The sequence below is a fragment of the Citrus sinensis genome, chromosome 3 (genome assembly GCF_022201045.2).
Source record: "Citrus sinensis cultivar Valencia sweet orange chromosome 3, DVS_A1.0, whole genome shotgun sequence".
Lineage (NCBI taxonomy): Eukaryota > Viridiplantae > Streptophyta > Magnoliopsida > Sapindales > Rutaceae > Citrus > Citrus sinensis.
The window spans coordinates 49,860,270-49,880,638 of NC_068558.1; the positions used below are offsets into that span (position 1 = coordinate 49,860,270).

A 20,369-nucleotide genomic window follows, 5' to 3' on the forward strand; every position below is an offset into this window, starting at 1 on the left:
TTGTAACGGGCCATTATTGATGTACCTTCCCCGCTTCAGAATCCAAAAAGGTTGATCTCATTCTCTCACTAATGTGTTGTAAAACCCAGTACTGTAATTACCTTTAATTAATAATTACAAGAAAACAAATCGTTTGCTGTTTCAATCTCAGATCTATACCTATAAAACCTTCACCGACAAGTTTTTCCGCCAAAAGTAATAAATCTCGAAGGTATATTTAAATCTAAAATTCTTTGAATCTCTCTCTTTCAATTTGGATTCGGATTGAAGAATGAGGGGCACCCTTGCAAATTATAAGGAAAACCTAAACAAGATCGCACTTGATGTGCACTACGACGACGATGGGGAAGAGCTCAAGATCTACGATTCACGCAATGTAGACGACATGTCGGTCTCTGATCGTAGGGATTCTCACAGTTTTGCCAATTCAAAGTCCGTTTCATGGTCTCCGGTATCAAATGGTTTCGAATCACCGCATGATCCTGAGGTATGATTAAAATTTATGCCCTAATTTGTTACAACGAGGTTATGTTTGTGTTTTTGATTTCTGTGGTCGTGAATCCTTGAAATTTTGAATGTTTTGTAAATTTCTTAGCTGCTCTTTTTTTTTTTTTTTCAATTCTTGTAGATTGAACGGTATAAAGCGGAAATTAAGAGGCTTCAAGAATCCGAGGCGGAAATTAAAGCATTATCAGTTAATTATGCGGCCTTGTTAAAGGAGAAAGAGGTACTCTGCTGATCCTTTTCTTGTTTTCTGTTTCAACTTAGTAGTACATTACATCCAAGAATGTTGAAAAACATTAACAAGTGACCAAATTTTTTAAGGCTGTAGTTATTTCCTTTTTTATAATGTGTGGAAGTGAAAGTGTTCATTTGATAAATAACACTCTAACAAATGGCTAGTTAAAAAGCATATCATCTAATCTTTTGGATATATCAGTCTACATCTTTGGCATTATTGTACATGAGGTCATGGTTATGCACTGTAAACCATTGATTAGGTTGACCAACTATTCTGCTTATTAGTTTTTTGGGGAGCTGAATTCTTTTAAATAAAGAGTATTCTTCCCTACTTTAGCTTTTAACTATACCTCCACTATTTGTTCTGTCTGTCCGTCTTGCCTTTTCTATTTGAAGATTACTAAGCTGGTTCTGAAACTAACATAGATTCCATGCATAAAGAAGAAAGTTCTTCTGCTTGATTTCTTAGTAATACCTTTTTTCCCCCCTTCTGATCAGTCAGTAGCTTTAATTTCGGGGTCTTTGATTACTGAAATTTTGATTTCCCTGATACCATTCTCCTTCCTCCCATAATTGTCATTTGCAGGAACAGATTTCCAGATTTAATGGAGAATATGGCTTGTTGAAGCAAAATCTGGATGCAACGAATGCTGCTCTGAATGCATTTAGAAATGGAAATTCGAAAGCATCAAGTAACGGCATTAACATTCCCAAGGTAGTTGCTCAGATCTCATTTAAACTTCATCATGTCAGAATTTTAATGTTATTTTTGTGTTTTTATGTTTTGCCGTAATTCTTAATTTTATGTTTTTCTGTAGTTCTTATTCTGCTTTGTTTAGGTCATAATTTGCTTGAATTTGAAATGTTTACTTGAATGTGCTTGTTAATATGCTTTGGTCACATTTATCAAGTGTACCACTTCTGATGTTATTTTGCACTGCAGTTATCTTGCACAAATTATGATTCACAGATTAGTATGGCTACACTCTGTAATGCATCGTGGCACATGATTATTGGGCCATGGTATATGACCTTCTGTTGCCGTTGCTTCATTATTAATTTGCTGGCTATATACTTTGGCCTCCAATTAGTTCAGTTCTTTAGGAACCTAGGGATAAACAAATTCAGAGACCTAAAGGGCACATAACTTTTGAAGTTTTCTATTGTTCTAGGATTTCTGATATGATGTCTCAGAATCCTATATATGCTTAAGGGAGTAGGTTTTCTTAGTTTTTATATTAAGCTATTGTGAGAATCTTAGTGAAAGCTAGTTGGCAAAAAGTTTCAAAGGTGCATATGAAAATTTAATGGTTGGCGTGGATGGCCTCGCAGTCAGAACCCAATGACTTCAGCACATTTTTTAACCTCAATTTATTGTTTAATCCATTATGTAATATGTTTACTGAAATACTAAGTTATTGTGTTTTATCATCAGATGAACTTTATGCTAAAGATGATTAATTTCCTTTTTTCTTTGATAATCGATTATTTTGGTTGTTGTTTTGTGTATGTTGTCTGCTTTTAAATATGATTTTCCTGTTGCAGAGTTCAAACATCGTGCTATCTTTTTGTAATTAGAAAAAATAGCTTTTTTATAAGCTCTTGAATATATCCTGAAAAAGTTTAATTTGTATAGGGTAGTGGTGATCTATCACCAAGTAGACAGCATAAACTTACAGCTCAAGTAAAAAACCGCCACGCCGGGCATCAATTGCAGAATGGTTTCTCTAAACAAGATGGAGTGAGCAATGGGTCACATGCTTTACAAACTGAAGTTGTACAAAGTAGTAAGATGCAAGGGAAAGAAAAGGTAATGGCATTTTGGTTTTCGCTTACCTTAGAGGAGAATATTTTTGTTAAATCCTATGCCTCACCTACTTCATATTTTAGGTTTTGATCTTGATATGAATGTTCCTGAAAATTTATTAATTGGGTTAATGCTTGTTTAGTCCGTATATTTTAACTTAAGCGTCCATTTAGTCCACATATTTAAAAAAAAAAATCGCAAGACACCCCTATTGTTAAAGTATTACACTCCTACCTGTACTTTTCTTTCTTTTTACAATAATATCTTTGCAACATATTCTTGGGGATGTTGATAAAAAGAAAAAAAAATGATAATTTCTCAAATTAACCTTAAAAGTAACATAAAAATTTACACAATCTCTTTATATTATTATTTTACTCTTAGGATTAATTTGGTAAATTAATTTTTTTTATAAAATAAGTATTAGTAACGTTGCTGTAAGGATATTAAGTATTACTTTAAGATGGCTAATATTAACTTATTTATAAATAATTATTAGTAAGATTATTGCACAAGTAGAAAAAATACTAGTTTTTCACACTGATATTTATTGTTAATTTACTAATAAATAATTACCAGTTAATTTGCTAATTGACTTTTTTTATAGCTAAATTAATTAATGTCAAGTATATTGTTGGAAGGTATTATTTTAAAAGAAAATAAAAAGAATGGTAACATTTTTTAATTGTAGGGGTATTTTGAGGTACATTTTGAAATACAGAGACCGCAGGGTACTTAATTCAAAATATAGGGACTAAATGAGCATTTACCCTTATTATTAAATTATTACAAATTCGGCGCTTACTTTAAAAAAAGGACATGCTTTTGCTGATTTTGACCCTTTTTTTCTTTCTTTTTGAGTACCATTTGAATTAATTTCTGTATTCTTATAATTCTTTACTTTTCTTCTGTTTTTCCCTTTTCTATTTTTTCTGGTGAATGAACTTAAGAATGGATATATGAATGCCTTCTAGGAGCTTGCAGATTTGCTGGAAGAGAAAAATAGGTCCCTGGCTGCAGAACGAGCAGCTTATGAGTCACAAACAAGACAACTTAGGATGGAGCTTGAACAACAACGCAATAAGTTCGCTGATGTACAGTTAAAATTACAAGGTATATTTCTGCAAGGAGGATAAAGTGTTGACAGTATGGAATGATAAAGAAATTGGTACCCTGACTTTTTTTTTTTTTTTTTTTAATTGCTTTAAGTGTGCAACTTCTTTAAAGTAAAAAAGATTATTGAAGAGAAAAGATCCTTTATTTCTTTGCTTATCTCATTTACAGTAATTGAACCAACTTTTAATTAATCTAACCACTATCTACTGACACTCAATCACTAATAATAGCTAACTAACAGCTGTTTGCTAATTGTAGCCAGTTAATAACTTTTATTTCTACAGTTCCCCATATAGTACTTTCCAACACTCGCCCTAGAGCTGATGCGAAGATAGCTTCTTGATTAAATTCTGGAAGGTGGTCATGGGTAGTCCTTTCGTCAGCGCATCTGCTAGTTGACTCTTGGAAGAAACATATGGAACACAAATTTGCTCTGAGTCAAGTTTTCCTTTGACGAAGTCTCTATCAATTTCAGCATGCTTAGTCCGGTCATGTTGAACAGTGTTGTGACCATTACTTATTGCCCTTGTTATCAAAATAATTCATCATAGGACTTTCTGTCTTGACCTTCAAATCAGATAGAATTATCTTTAACTACAATAGCTTACATATACTGTGCGCCATGGCTGGCACTAAACTCTTGCCTGTGCACTAAAGCAAGCCACCAGAGGTTGTTTCTTGCTCGTCCAAGTAACTAGGTTGACACCCTTGAATGTAGAATACCCAATAGTTGACCTTTGGTCTGTCGTAGAACCAGCCCAATCCACGTTTTGTAAGATTCTAGTTTAAGTTCTTCTCCCTTCTGAAATAGAAGGCCTGGCGATCCCTTCAAAGACCTCAAAATCCTATCAACAACTTCATGGTTGCGCTTTAGAGGGGCAAGCATAAATCGACTAACTATACTAACGGCATAGGCAATGTCCGGCCTTGTGCGAGATATGTAGATAAGTTTTCACCATTCACTGATATTCTCTTCTGTCCACAGTTCTTCTCCCTCTATCAGTTCTCAAAGTCGATGATTGGCTTCAATTAGAGTATGAATTGATCAACAGCCAACCAAGCTGACTTCTTGTAATAGATCTTGGGTATATTTCTGTTGAGAGATGTAGATTCCATGCCATAACCTAGCTACCTCAATTCCCATGAAATATCTCATGTTACCAAGGTCTTTAATTTCAAATTCTTTTGCTAGATGGGCTTTCAAACAAGCTATTTCTTCATGATAATCACTCATCACAATGATATTGTCTACATACCCCATCAAAGCTGTAATTCCCCTCTTTATTGAATTCTTAATGAAAAGAGTGTGGTCATCTTGACTTTGGAAGTAGCCGCAATTTCTCATAGCTCTAGTAAACCTCTCAAACCATGCTCATGGTGATTGCTTCAAACCATAGAGGGACCTTTTCAACTTGCACACTTTGTTCCCTCTCAAGTTCTCCCTATATCCTGGTGGAATATCCATGGAGACTTCTTCCAATTCTCCATGGAGAAATGCATTCTTCACATTTAGTTGGTACAACAGCCATTCTTTCATTGCTGCCAAGGACAAGAGAGTTTGGATTGTGTTAACCTGCCCCACAGGTGCAAATGTACTAGTCTATTTCATAAGTCTGGGTGTATCCTTTGGCTATGACTCTTGCTTTGTGTCTGTCCAGTGACCCATCAGCCTTGTATTTTATGGTATAAATCCACTTGCTGCCAATTTATAATTGGGAAAGTCCGCAATCTGCCAAGTTTGGTTTTTCTCCAAGGCTTTTAATTCATCATTCATTGCCTCTTTCATGGCTTTGATGTTAAGGCTTCCTGAACAGATGTAGGAACTCTTTGGGACAACAGTGATGTGAGAAAAGACCTATACTGAGGAGAAAGGTTCTGCAAAGACACAAAAGGAGACATAGGGTGTTGGGTACAATTTGGAGCCCTTTTTATTAAAGCAATAGGTGAATCAATAACATCTTGAAGAAGAGAAATAGGAATGAGAACTGTTACCTCATTCAAGGCTAACAATTGGAGCATGAGAAGTGGTGACAGTCCTCCTTCTGGAATACATTCTTAGAGTGGGTGTTCTCTGGGCCTTAATATCTACCTCTGCATTTGTTGCCAGTAGAGAGGGTGTTTTTGGTGGAATAGTACACTCTGATTGGTTGGAATGGTGGCCATTAAGCTGAATTGTGGTCTCAGATTGAAGGCTGAAGGAGAGTCCTTTGTAGGAGGACCTTTAGCAGCTGTTACCTTGATTCCTCAGTCTGTTAAGTCGCTCCCTGTGAAGTAAGGTCTTACTAAAGTCATTAATTTTCCACAAAGATCCATCCATAGTAACATATGTCTTCTTTGTAAGAGCATGATAACATTTGTACCCATTTTTTGTTGGGGAGTAGCATAGAAAAACACACTTTACGGTTCTAAGATCAAGTTTACTCTGTAAATGGAGTTAAACAAGCGCATACGAAACACATCAAATACCTTTGGTGGTAAAGATCCAATCCCAAGTATGGAAATAAGGTCATCGGTTTTTTCAGAGTTCTTTGATTATCAAAAACTATGGTTTTTAGTGCCCACCAGCTATTGTTGCTCTCCTCTCCTCTAATGATAGCGAGTGCTTCGTCAAGATCAGGTGGAGGATTAGTCCTGAGGACTTGATCCCTTGCTTGCTCATACACTAAATTAAGTCCTAATAGAAACTATATGACACATTCTCTTTCCATAAGATCTCTTATTGTCTTTGCATCTTCAGAACATTGCAGCTTCACATTCTGGTACAAATCCAATTTAGTTAACAACCTTTTGAGAGTGTTGTAGTGATATTCATGGACCATCCTTTGTGATATAAATCTGTCTCTTAATTTGAAATATCTGTATAACCAAACCAACTTTGGAATATGTTTTGTTCACAGCATTGCAAACCTCTCTGGCTGTAGAAAGCAGAATATAGGTTTTCTTGATTTGGGGTTCCATGGAGTTAAGTAACCAAGACATGACCATGTAATTCTCAACATCCAATGTCTAAAATTTGGGATCCTTCACATATATAAACTTCCCTTTGCTTTTCAGGGAGATTTTCACTTACTGAGACCACTCCATGAATTTATTCGATCAAGTTTGGTGGTGGTAATCTGGAATGTTGGGTTCTCATCATGGATAGGGTCAAAAGATGTATCAGCTTTAGTCATTTCTGACATGATTTCAGGAAGAATAAGTTGGCAATGAAGCCCAACAAAAATGTGGCAATTACGTCTGGAGAAGAAAATGGCTATGAAGGCCATGAGTAACTCTAGCCAGAAAATCTGAAGCTGTGATACCCAACTATTAATTTAATCTAACCTCTGCCCTAGTGACACTCAACCACTAATAATAGTTAATTAACAGCTGTTTAATAATTGTAGCCAGATAATAACTGTTAGTTCTACAGTTCCCAACATTGCACTTTCTTACAATTATTTTCTTAATTTTTTTCTATTTTCAGAGGAACAGAGGCTGAATGAATCTTTCCAGGATGAGCTCAAGTCACTTAAAATGGATAAGGATAAAGTGAGTTATAGCAGCTGTGACAGGGTGATTTATATGTAGGAATTTTGTGCTCTTTTACTTGTGTGCTTTCTGGCTAAGCATATTTTGTTTTCTTTTGGCAGACTTCCATTGAAATCACTGAAATGCGCAAAGAATTGAATGGAAAATTATCAGAATTAAGACGACTGCAAATGGAGTTAAATAGAAGAGAGGATGGAGATGCAAATGATGTCGTGGAGAATTTGAAAAGAGTAGTTGCAACTCTAGAGAAGGAAAATAATAGTCTTAAGGTTAATAATTTTGTACTTTCAGAATTTGCTCAGAAATTTATTCTGCTTGTGTGACACTGACCTTTTATTTAAATCTATAGATGGAGAAAACTGAACTCGTGGCTGCTTTGGAAAAGAACAGGAAATCATCCAATGAAAAAATCTTTCCAGATGCTTCAGAGTATCCAAGTAGATTGGATGGGGTAAGTTCTGCATCTAGTATGGGTGCGCATCAGCGCATGCTTACGTGTCCTTTATACATTCACTTCATTTACTTGTTAGGCGAACTATTCCTCGCCTATGGCTGGTGACCCCACCATACATTAATGCTGTGTTACCTTGTTGTACATGATGTTACATTTTCCCCAGAAGATGGTGTCATCAGAAAGTTTTCCAGGAAAAGAAGAAATGGAGCAATCTTTGCAGAAATTGGAGAAAGACTTGAAGGAAACATGCTCTGAAAGGGACAAAGCATTGCAGGAATTAACCCGTCTTAAGCAGCATCTGATAGAAAAGGTTATTTCAAGTAGCTTGTGTTTATAGAATCATTTATGTGATATTTGAATATATTTCAGCTTCCATTTTTGTTATGCTTCAGAGTAGAGTACTCCCTCATGATCATATGCTTATACTTCTGTAATGAAAATGCATAGCCGTATAAGAACATTGGACCACTTATAATGATGAAAAGGACTGGAAGATTCAATGTTGGTTCCTGATTAGAATTGAAGCTAAAATATAAGAGATTCTAATTATCCGTGCAGTTTTATTGATAGACAGTGTAAATGCTGTGGTAAAGGAGTTTCTGGAGAAATATAACCTACCTTGCTTCTTGCTTATGTGCAATTTGATACATTCATATGATATCTTTTCAATTGTTTTGAGTCATATATGTTTCATTGATTGTATCCTTTAACCCTTATATTTTTGTGATTATTTCAATACATAACACTGTCTAAAGTGAGTGTTATGGTCTGGATTCTAAGGTCTTATTTTGTTATTAAAATTGATGTTGCTTGCTAAAGCTCTTGTAGATTCAAATTCTCTCTTTGTTCTTTAGTACTTTTTAGTAAAAGTTATCTTTTAAACTTTCTGCAGTCAAAATTAAAGATGGTTTCTCTTGCTGCACTATTGGTCAGGCACAAGAAGAATCAGAAAAAATGGATGAGGACAGTAAGATCATTGAAGAGCTTCGTGAGAATAATGAATATCAAAGGGCTCAAATATTGCATTTGGAAAATGTTCTGAAACAGACTCTTGCAAAGCAGGAAGAATTCAAGATGATGAACCACAGTGAAATTCAGAAGTCTAAGGAAATCATTGATGGTCTGAACAATAAACTTGCAAACTGTATGAGGACAATAGAAGCAAAAAATGTTGAACTTCTGAATCTTCAAACTGCTCTCGGCCAGTATTTTGCTGAAATTGAAGCTAAGGTAAACAAACATTAATTGTTTATTGTGCTAGGGCTTTCCAAAATAGAGATAATTTGAATTTATGCTAGTAATATTGTTCTTATGCACAGGGACATTTGGAGCGTGAGTTGGCTTTGGCAAGAGAAGAATCAGCTAAACTTTCTGAGTATTTGAAAGTATGATCCATTCTCCTTTCTTTCATCCTATTGTGATTTGATATTCCTTTGCCATCTTTACAATTAATTTACTGACTTACCTCACTTTTTCACAAAGGATAGCTCACATAATGTTTTTCTTATGGTTGATGAAATCCTCATGATTGCCTAGTGACTTGAAAGAGTGAAAACATCTGTATCCGTATTATCTTGTTTGTTAAGCTTGTATATTAAAATTATCTTCAGAGATAGGTCCTGTATAAATGTGAAAAGAGCACAGAAATGGAAGTCATTTTGGAGGTGTCTATAACAACAAACATATGAGGCAAGGAAAATGAAACATACACAACCAAGCAAAGAGCATAAAATATCAACTCAACTAACAGTGAGTTCCACGGTAGTTGTACTCTGCTACATGGATATGTTGTAATGGCTTGGGAATGCTAACATTGGTGGGGTTAACTATCTTTAGCTCTCAGTATGAGATGACAATTCTTAAGACACATAAACTGGATCCTTAACAGACTCTTTCACAATAAATTTAGCTGTGTTTTTCTTTTAGTTGGTAGTGTGTGCACTGTTTCAGTTAAGTGAGGGACCTAGATTAGTTTGATTGCATCTAATGCTTTGGTGCTGGTGACAGTAGTTTTACTAGTACTGGATAGATGTTTAGTCTCATCCCATGTTATTTGAGGCAGCTAACATTCTCATCTTAGGTTCCTAATGCATCCACTACTGTAAATATTGAGAGATTCAAGGAAGAAATCTTTTGATAATATTTGTTTCTACAATGATTACTCATCTTCATTGGTGACCTGGATTAAAGTCATTTTGCTTCGTATTTGTTATGTTCTATTGTTCCATCAGAATGCAGATCAACGAGCAGAAGTATCAAGGAGCGAGAAGGAAGAAATTTTGGTTAAGCTTTCGCATTCTGAAAAAATGTTGGCAGAAGGCAAGGGTAGGGCAAACAAGCTTGAGGAAGATAATGCAAAACTACGCCTTGCTGTTGAACAAAGTATGACAAGGCTTAACAGAATGTCAGTGGATTCAGATTTTCTTGTAGACAGGTTAGCCTCCTTAAACTTATAATTACAAAGTTATCTTTTAGGTGTTGGGTTATTTACCTGACCGAGACCAATTATGAGAATAGCATTTGTTCCACCCACCTTTGTGTTTGCTGTTGGGAAAAAATAGGTTGTTTAGATAAAATTACTTGTTGCATGCATGGTTTGTGGGATGTTATCTAGATTGGCTGTGCTTTGCTATACAGGGAAACCTTCTTTCTTCTAATGGCTTTGTTGATGCAGCCATATGGTCCTATCCTGTGTCTCTCTTCCTTTCAGAGTCTATAAATTGAAAGAAATTTCTTGTATTGACTTGGATGATAGCAATGTCTTGAGATGTTGCTCATATTGTTTTTCTGTTTCATGTGTTCAATTATTATCATGTTATGTTCGCAACCATTGTAGGATCAGTCATTGTAAGTCTTGCGAATTGACAGTTTCTTTACTTTCAAGTGATTCTCATCTCTTTAGAGTCAACTGAATGGGAGTCCAAGAGCCCTTTGATTGGATGAAAACCATAATACCACTATCAGAACTTCTACCTTTACTGTCTCTTAAATATCTTGCAATATTGCAGAACTCTAATCGTGCTGGCTATTTTGGCAGGCGCATCGTGATAAAGTTACTAGTCACCTACTTCCAGAGAAACCACAGTAAAGAGGTAAAGGCTTCTTAGAATGAATACTAAAGTATTCTGATAAACTCATTAAATGAAGAAATCCTCTCTCCTTGATTTTTCTTCATGCAAATAAATTTGTGATTAAGATGGGGCTTCAACTCAGGTAGATTTTATTTTTAGCTTTATGATTTGCATGTGCCTTTCAGGTTCTGGATCTTATGGTCCGGATGCTAGGATTTTCTGATGAAGACAAGCAAAGAATAGGCATGGCTCAACAAGGTGCAGGCAAAGGTGTTGTTCGCGGAGTTTTGGGTCTACCTGGTCGTCTAGTTGGCGGAATCATAGGAGGAAGTCAGGCAGATGCAAATGCAAAAATGGCATCTGAAAATCAGGTTCACATTCTTTTATTCTTTGTGAATATGCCTTCACTGGGTTTGCTTTAATTTATTTTGTGGTAAAGTTTTTAGTAGGTTGCCCGAGATTGGCTTGTCTCTCTTGAGAATTATTCAATATTTGCATGCTATTCTGTACTAGTTCCCATCCACTATCTTCATCTTCCAGGATTTGACACCTCCAGACTTAATTTGTAATCTGAATCCAATTTATTTGGGTCTTTACACCTCCTTATAACCGAATTCTCAATATAAATCCATTTCTGTTCTTTGCAGACACTTCCTCAGAAACCTAATCTTTAATTAAATACATTTTGTTTCAGTCCTTTGCAGATCTATGGGTTGACTTTCTTCTTAAGGAAACTGAAGAAAGAGAGAGGAGAGAATCTGCTGAAAATATGGCCAGATCCAAGGAAGATATACATGGAAGAAGTCGAACTACTGCAGAGACTAGCCCCACTGCAGTCCCTGGGTTTTCAAGATCGAATTTATCTCCTAGCCAAAATCTTAATCCCTTGTCCTCTCAAGGAAATTTTCGGCAGTTGGAACATTCTGATTCAGAGTTCTCAACAGTTCCTCTCTCATCATCAAAGAGCAATTCTCGCCTCTCAAGACTACTCCCGGATCACTGAAAATGTGTAATTAATTGAAGGTATAGATCCTTTCAAAAAGATTGAAAAAAAAAAAAATCAAAGGTATAGATTCTTTTTTAATGTTGTAGCTAAGTGTCTTGTTTGACTAATTCTTTTATACTTGAAATCTCAATAAGCAATGTTCCTAGAGAGCTCATGTCTATACGAGGAGTTGAGCACTAAAAAACTTCACAGGTGCGAAGGAAAATTTGATTGATAGTTTATTTGAGAAGACGGCACACTATTTTATTTTGGGGTCATGCTGAGTTATATTATATGTAATTTATATCACTTAATGAGTTATATTCAATAACACCTTAGTTATATTCAATAACGCAGGTGTTATTTAATTAGGTGCATATCTTTTAGCAGATGTAACTCTTGAGTTGGATTATTCTGTGATAATTTTAAATAGAGTGTAGTGCACCGTATGTCCTGCTTCTAGCTATCTCACTGGGCGACGGAAAATCATTCTCCTACGTATCAAAGACACAGAATTTCATCGTTGGTGTTCAGAAATAAGTACAACCGTAGTTTTCAAGGGCCAAAAGAGTGGGAGGGGAGGGAATAAGGCAGGGGAAAAAATTGAGCAAAACAAGTACGTGGTTTTCATTATTATATATCACGGCTTCGTTTGGAGTCGTTATTTTGCTCATTAACGCACAACTGTTAAATGTTAAGTGTATATTTACAACTATAGTTTATAAAAAGTCATTTTACCCAAAATATTTTGTTTTAAGATAGAAGGGTGTGCAAGCTCACATCAGTTCTAAAATACCATGTCTTCCTTAAGATTAAAGTTTGACTAAATGTTAAATAAAATTACTTAAAAATCTGAATATGTTTTGGAGTAATTTTAGTTAATATATAATTAATAAGAAATTTATTTTTTTAAAAATTACTATCTAAATTTGTATTTACTTAACAATGTCAACTAATTTAATTAAAATATATTGATAAATTTTGTCGTTAAGGATGAAAAATTATATTGCCTTTACTATTTTGTTAAATTATTATTAAAAAAATATTCACTTAGTAACTATCTATAGGTTGTAAGGATTACATTACTGATGTGAGAAAAGTTCCAAAAAAAATGGATTCTAATTATAATTTAGAAATAATTTTTGTATATAAAATTAAAGTTAGTGATAAATTAACTGAAAGACATGAAAATAAAGATAAATTTTGCCTAGAGTAGATATGCCTTATTCGCAAGATGAAAGATCCATGACTTAAGAATGATAGCACGCATAAACGCCCTCTCGGATCACTTGCAGGATCCGATTAATACATTAGAGAACAAAGGTTATACGACTGGTATAAGGTAGGGTAAGGCACAGAGTGTGGAATGATTGTTATGTATTACCTATTTTTAATTATCCGACGGCGAAGTAACTCAAGGCTCAAGCAACAAGCATGTCACGTTACAACTCGTCAAATTTTCAATGTCTTTGAGGGACCCAAATCCAAAAACAAAATAAACCAGGTCCAGAAAAAGTATTACACCAAGGCAAAATGATGAGAGGTTAATTCCTCAGACATGAATGACTCATCACATGATTTTGGTTTTTGACTCTCCTTACAGAAATCAATGCACACTATTTTCTTTCCTAAAAGACCATATAAATTGTTACCGTAAAACAAGGACAAATTAATAGCATTTGAATTAAGAAATATTTATTAAATAAATAAATAAATATCATCCAATTATAATTTAACATTTGACCTGGAATCTAGATTGATCAAATTTATTATTTAATCGAGGTTTAATTTACTGAGGTTGAGATTCTATTGTATATGCAAGCTATCTTTGTGACAATCAAGAAAGCGTCGATCATCAAACATTTCATACCGACGATTCAAAGCTACTAGGGGTCATAAAATTACATGCACCATAATCATCCAAAAGAAAGATACAAAATGATGTACAAGAAACTGGGTAATATATCCAAATAGAACCCAGCCATGACAAAATCCCCTAGAATTGTAGAGCTATCTTCAAGCTACTCATAGTGCATGTAAATGAAACCACAATTCAGATCTGACCCCCATAAAATGCCAAAAATAATTCAACTTGCAAAGAAAAAATAAAACACTTGAAAATAGCTGGTCAGTAAGACAATGGAAATCGGCATACCAAGGTTATGGAATAGAATCACCAGCCAGCAAAACACATCACTACCCAAATGCCCACCAGAAATAAATTAGCTTCACTGGTTTAAACCCTCTTGGCTTTGACTGGAATCTTACTCAAAACCTTGGCATCAAATACTGCATATTGTTTTTTTATCTCAATCATTGCCTTCTCAGCTAAGGGATCAATCTTGTCCTCATACTTCTCATAGAGAACAGGCAAAATGTGCAGCAAAACCAAAGCTGTTTTCACAGATCAAAATTATCCGATATCAGAAAAATATTATACAAAATTGAATCATTAAGCCTGAAAAGAACTTCCGATGTAATTACCTATATAAAACAAGGTCAAGAAGTTGCACCAACTCCCCACAACTGACAGCACCCACAAGGCAGCTATAGCCTGAAATATAAAACATTGCATTCTTAATTATACAAATAAAACAATTATTTTTTTGGGAAAAAAAGGAAGGGTACTTTATTGCAGGTGCTTCCCACATTAAGCAATTGGTCAACATTAGACATTGTGCTTCCCGTAACTAAGTAATTACGCCCCTAAACGCATAAATCACAAATAAAGTGTTCTTTTCCTTCCGACCAATAACAGCAGTAGAGTTCATGTTTCAATAGAAAGGAGAATAGCTCACAAATTAGATGGATAGAAAATGCACATACCATGAGAAAACTCTTCAAATCTCTTCCTGATGCAATACTCCGCAATACTGCAAAAGCATGGTTGAGTTCAATCCTAAAGGCAGAAGCAACCTGCAGGAATGGCTCCTCAGGAAGATGAACTTCAGGGATGCAGGGTGGGGCCCTACAACAGAAGTGGTGTGCTATCAATTTGTTGAAGGTAGAAGTAAAAATATGGCGTTCAAAAAAAAAAAAACCACAAACATGCTTACGGAAGAAACGAATCAAGATATAGATCACAAAAGTCACTGAAATTACAAGTGCCGAATGCTTACTTCTTAATGAAGGTATGGGCATTGGCCCACAGGAACAAGATTGCAAGTGCAAGAATTAAGGTGTGGCAGACCAAAGTAAGCAGGTGGTATTCAAACAACTCGAAAAGGACCCAGATAGCCGTGGCTCCACCTAGTACACCCGCTGAAATCTTCTTGTTCCTCCACAAAAAAACATCAGCAGCTGCAATAAATCAATTCAACAAATACAGTGGGACACAGAGAGAAGAGCAAACAACGGGTTTAAATAACACTATAATGCTATCCATATATTTTTTTTTGGGTGATTATTATCTGTCTTTGTTAGATGGTTACAAAGTAAATCTGACAGACAAAATCAAGACACTTCGATCTTCTGTTCTACATTATCATTCAGTTTAACCTTACAAAAATATTCATTAACAAATAACAAGCTTAATTATGTCAATGACTAACCTCATTTGTTCTTTTTTCTAACTTGTTTTTTCTCAGCAACCAAACAGCCAGTAATAAATTTAATAAATAAATTAGTTTCTGCATTTTATTTCCCTGATATTTTATGCCTTCACTTTAGTGATCAACCCAAACAGAGGTTTCAAATATTACACCAACGAACATTTAACCAATTTATTTAAATCCTAACAATTAAGTCTGAAAATGTAAATAAGTTTAAAAGGGAAAGGAAATGAGAAAGAATTCGTACGCTTTCCACCACCGAAAACCTGGTGAACCGGCCGCTCTCTGCCAAATAAACGATAAATATCCGCCTTCACAGACGACTGGGCAGCCGGTTCCTCATTATCAGAATCCGAAGACGACGATGACGAGGAATCGTGATCGTGAATCTTCTCGCTTACCTTCTCCATTGGCGGTTCCGCCGGATTCTCTTCACGCTCCGCCATCTTTTCTCGGAAAACCTAATTGAATTTTTTTTTTTTTTTGGCGAAATTTCGGTGCGAGGGACAATGAAAGGGAAAAGAAAGCTGATGTTTCTGTCCGGTGTAATTGTAAATGATGTGATGAGGGGGCATGTATTTAACCAAATATTTAATTTATATTATTTAAATAACTAAACCATAATATTAAAAATTGTAATATTTGAATCTAATTCAACGTATCATTCATTTATTAAACTGTAAATTTCATAATTTTTAAAATTATTTGTATAAAACATCAATTAAAACCTAAATATTGAAATAAACTATAAATTTCTGTAAAAAAAAAAAAAAGCTCTTAATTAAAGATGGATGAAGCTTTGGGGGCAAATTTGAAATGGAAAAAAAAATTGACGTCGTCAATTTAATAGTTCGAAAGGAGACGGCGTTAAATTTGATTTAAGCCAAAGGTGGTGTCTGGCACCTTTTTTTTTTAATATTCCTTCCATCAGTGCTTTTTCATTCTTGAAACGGAGAGGCAACAGTAGGGAGTGGGGACTACGGATGTATCAAAAGTCACCGACCTGGTTAAAAAGGAAATGGGACACGTGGCCATCTGAAGTGGGACTGACGGGATGAGAGGCATGGACGGCCAGTGCTTTTTATTGGTCGGGTGAGGCTAACGTCAGTGCGCTCCATGTTAAGCTGAATTTTACGAGAATATCCTGGTACTCTCAAATCACAATTGCTACCATTTGAAATATGATCTTTTGGTCCTATAAGTATAAGGGATCTCTCACCGGCTGCTTTTTTTAAATTAGTTCAAATCTTGATGGATAGAGGGTATATATAAACATATATATATATATATATATGTGTGTGTGTGTGTGTGTTTTGCCGTGTTTTCATTTTGGAAAAAATAAAAGATTATTTTTTAAAAATTTTTTACCTTAGAGATTTATCTGTTTATACGTTAAAATGTATATGACATTATAATTGGATAGCAATCAGGCATCTGCCACTGATAAATTCGTGGAGAAAGAATGATCGAAAGCTACATAAAGAGTCCATTTTCCTTCGCATTGGTGTCAATGTCATTGTACAACAGTCATTCGATGGGAAAGGGTCATGAAGCCAATTGAGCATTATCGCATTTGATGGAGACGGCATCCTTCCCTTTGGCTTATTATGGTAATGGTCCTGTCATGCCATCATTCATACTTTACAAAGAATATTACATACGAGGCATGATCCTATACGCATCATCGCCTATGTTTTGACGTGTGATGAGACATATACTGAAACTTTATGGGTAAGGTTGCAGGATTCACAAAGCAATTTGATCAATCAATTCTTAACGTGGGTCGCGTCGCGCATCTAATGTCTTGGTCAGCTTTTTATTTTATATATAAAAAATTATTATTATCGAATAAAAATTTTCTTTAGTAAAGTATGAAATAAATTAGAAAAAAATACATACTTGAATGTAGTATGTTTTATTCTATAATATATTAGAATATATATTTTTCTTATTTTTTATAAACACTGATTATATATATAGAGAGAGAGGGAGAGAAAGAGAGAGAGAGTACTAATTTGATCAAGGATACTAAACTTCGTTAAAATTTAAAAAAGTTAGTACTTCATAAATTTTAACAAAGTTGAGAAATATATATATAATAAAACATAATATAATTATAGTATAATGCAATCAAATATAATATAATAATTTTCTTATTGGGGATCCATTATGATCATGACCAACTTAAAAATTTGTGTTATTTTTTTAATCTTTTAAGTTTGTCACAAAGAAATAGATTAAAATCTGATCAGAAGTGGACTAATATAAGACTAAGTTTGTCACAAAGAAATAGATTAAAATTTAATCAGAAGTGGACTAATATAAGACTAATGCTAAGTGCATGTAACTTAGGGAGATCCCTAATATAAACAAATTACGAACGAAGCATGAGTACACGGCTCTAAAGAGTCAGGTCTTTACAAGAAAATTGCATCTCTCAGCAACCGTTGTCCTCCCCCTTAACCGCCATTCAATCATCAAGCTTATAAGAAGAACGAGGAGAGGGAGCTTCCCTCTCCTATTGGAGTTCCCTTTAACACAAAAATGAACCATTGATAGAGTTCAACAAACAAATGGCTCGATTCCACTGTCTAATTTTCTTATGAAAAATGAAAGCAATGAACAGATGTAAGAGATCGCATCAATCAGTCATTTTCTCGTGGAATGTGTAGTTTCATTTGACTCAAGAAACAAAACAATAAGAGATATGCAGTAGGCAGGTAGCACATTAAATATCAACTACAATGAATGTGTTGAAGGCAGATATTTAAAGAGATGTAAGACTCAGTGATGTATGAAAAATAATACCATACTTTTGATGCAACAATTATCTTCGGAAAGGTCTCGGTGGCTTCTCTAAAACAGCAGAAAAGAAAACCTCTCGATCATCTTTATCCCTCTTTGGAACAACGACCCATTTATGCTTCTTGTACTTCAGCATCTTAAAGACCTCCAAATAATCATTCATATCTTCCTTGGCGCAGAAGAAGCTGTCAATCCAAAGTAAACCCCCAGGCCTCAAAACTCTATCCCAATCGTATAATATGAAGTCCAGGAGCACAAAATCAATCCATCCGTCAAGAAATCTTGTCGTGTGGATCAAATCCAGGGTATTGTCAAAGAATGGAACCCGCTGATTTATTGTTATGTACAAAGGGACAAGCCCTCTTAGAGCTATCATTTCATTAAAAGGTGCCCCGAGATTAATAATTGCTGAGACTAATGTGACATTGAACTCTCTCATTCTTGCCGCAAAAGTCCCTGTTCCTATGCTGAAATCTAATCCAATTCGAATCTCGCCAGGCTTAATATCAAGCACTTCAGGTATCAAAAAGTCTGCAGTTAAATTGGTGATGGGATCTATGTCTACATTCTTAATCCATCTGGGCATTTCATGATCAGTAAGATTAAAACAATCAGCACATTTGAAGAACCCTTTATGAGTTGCATTGCTAGCAAGACAAGTGAAGTTTTTGCATCTATACTGACTCCATCGCACATTTCTATTGTCTGGAAGCTTCCACATAGACTCGTTGATGTAAAAAGGCCGGCTATAGAGCTGAGGGGCTCTTGAGAAGCATCGTCTTCTTGGTAAGGGATCACAGCCATGAACCATCAGCTTTTGAGCTAGCTTCCAGTCATCATTGCAGATTTCACCAACATCGTAATCCATGTATTCTTCAAGCTCTTTCTTCATGGAAAAACAAGTGTGGCCAATACTATTGAATGTTCCGTTAGCTCCCATGAAATTCTGTTTTCCTAATCTGTTAGGCTTGACCTTAACATACTTGCGAATCTCTTCAATCAAAAAGTAGTCAGCTGGCTCATCAGACTGTTGCTTTGGTTTTAACAGAGGATGGACAGCTTTGATTTCACTGTTATGCCAATAACCAATCCCTTCATTCAACGGCAAATATTCCTGCACTGACTCAAGAAGTCCCAGAATGTCAGCAAGAAAAGCACTGTGTCTCAACAGAGATGCTGGTGATGATGAATCCATTGGCAAATCTCTCAAGTCACTCATTTCTTTTCGAATTTTCTCCATAACAATTTGAACTGTGCCTCTGATCACTTGACTCCCATTTCTGCCTTCACTCTTGAGATCAACATTATAATTGCAGAAGGCATCAGCGACAAGAAGAGATCTGATGGAGTAGAACTTCGACAAGGTAGCAATAGAAATAAGAAGAGCAAATGTACCCAAAATAAAAATAGACGTGTGAACCCCTCTAAATGATCCTAACTTCATCAGAACATTTGGCTTCCTCATCTCTCTCTTGATTGAAAATCAACAAGAATTCACAGTTCAAATGAAAAAACAACAGTCACTCACTGTGTAATAATTCTGACAAATAATGACCCAGATATCTACAAACCTTAAAACCTACATGCAGTCAAATTAAGAAATTTACAAGAAACATTCAGTAAACATTACAGCTGTGGAAATTACCTGAAACTGGAAGCTGAGAGAATCAAGGGAGGTGAGATTAAACCAAGTAACCAAGATACCATATATTTTAACTGATGAACAAAGTTGTGGAATTGGAGATTGGATGATGTTGAGACCAGTCCCTGGAGTGGGAGCATTTTCTGAGGAAAAAGCAACCTACTGAAAATTACGGAGAGTATTCTATTTCTATAACTATTCCACAAATTTTGCAATACACTCTAGATAGCTAGTCAACGCTATCAAATATCTTAAAACTTAAATCTCTCTGTAGCCTGTATACTACATTATGTAAAAATCAATTTATTATATAGAAATATAGAGGGTATGAACTTATGAAACAGCCCAATCAATCAATAGTTCAAGTCACAGCAATCAAGGCTATCTCATTAATTGCTTTAAATCTCAGATACCATTTGTGAGATTATTATATTGAGAAAAAGTTTTCCTTTGTCTTTGCATCTGCCTGCAAATACCATTTCTTAAAGATTTCTAGGGAAACCCAGCTGATTAAACTATGCCATTGCTTGAGTTCCATTCAATGTACTCTTAAGTCTTTTGCTTGCTTCTAAAAGAAGTATAACATGCTTGAAGAATTAAGTATTGCAGACTTCAAATTATTCAAGGATTTTTGTTTTTAACAAGAATCTTCTCACATGAGACCAT

At 35.1% G+C, this 20,369-nt stretch overlaps 3 protein-coding genes across 3 annotated transcripts; 1 reads left to right on the forward strand and 2 right to left on the reverse strand.

The window, feature by feature from the left end:
* The first annotated feature begins 43 nt into the window (after positions 1-43).
* LOC127901157 (golgin candidate 4-like) lies at positions 44-12,094 on the forward strand. The gene is made up of 15 exons (XM_052437661.1): positions 44-487; positions 629-727; positions 1,328-1,456; positions 2,378-2,551; positions 3,523-3,661; positions 7,131-7,195; positions 7,297-7,464; positions 7,545-7,646; positions 7,813-7,959; positions 8,583-8,879; positions 8,969-9,034; positions 9,881-10,083; positions 10,687-10,741; positions 10,906-11,091; positions 11,415-12,094. Exons 1-15 carry the CDS (start codon positions 272-274, stop codon positions 11,721-11,723), a joined length of 2,355 nt encoding a protein of 784 aa, XP_052293621.1. The 5' UTR covers positions 44-271; the 3' UTR covers positions 11,724-12,094.
* Positions 12,095-13,581: 1,487 nt separating this feature from the next.
* On the reverse strand, positions 13,582-15,826 carry LOC102625122 (reticulon-like protein B5). The gene is made up of 5 exons (XM_006491136.4): positions 15,504-15,826; positions 14,825-15,005; positions 14,532-14,673; positions 14,190-14,259; positions 13,582-14,099 (listed from the first exon to the last, which is right to left on the reverse strand). Exons 1-5 carry the CDS (start codon positions 15,700-15,702, stop codon positions 13,942-13,944), a joined length of 750 nt encoding a protein of 249 aa, XP_006491199.1. The 5' UTR covers positions 15,703-15,826; the 3' UTR covers positions 13,582-13,941.
* A 1,741-nt stretch (positions 15,827-17,567) lies between these two features.
* LOC127901158 (probable methyltransferase At1g29790) lies at positions 17,568-19,853 on the reverse strand. Its single transcript, XM_052437663.1, has 2 exons — positions 19,707-19,853; positions 17,568-19,532 (listed from the first exon to the last, which is right to left on the reverse strand). The coding sequence occupies exon 2, from the start codon at positions 19,524-19,526 to the stop codon at positions 18,084-18,086; it is 1,443 nt and encodes a 480-aa protein (XP_052293623.1). The 5' UTR covers positions 19,527-19,532; positions 19,707-19,853; the 3' UTR covers positions 17,568-18,083.
* Positions 19,854-20,369: the final 516 nt, after the last annotated feature.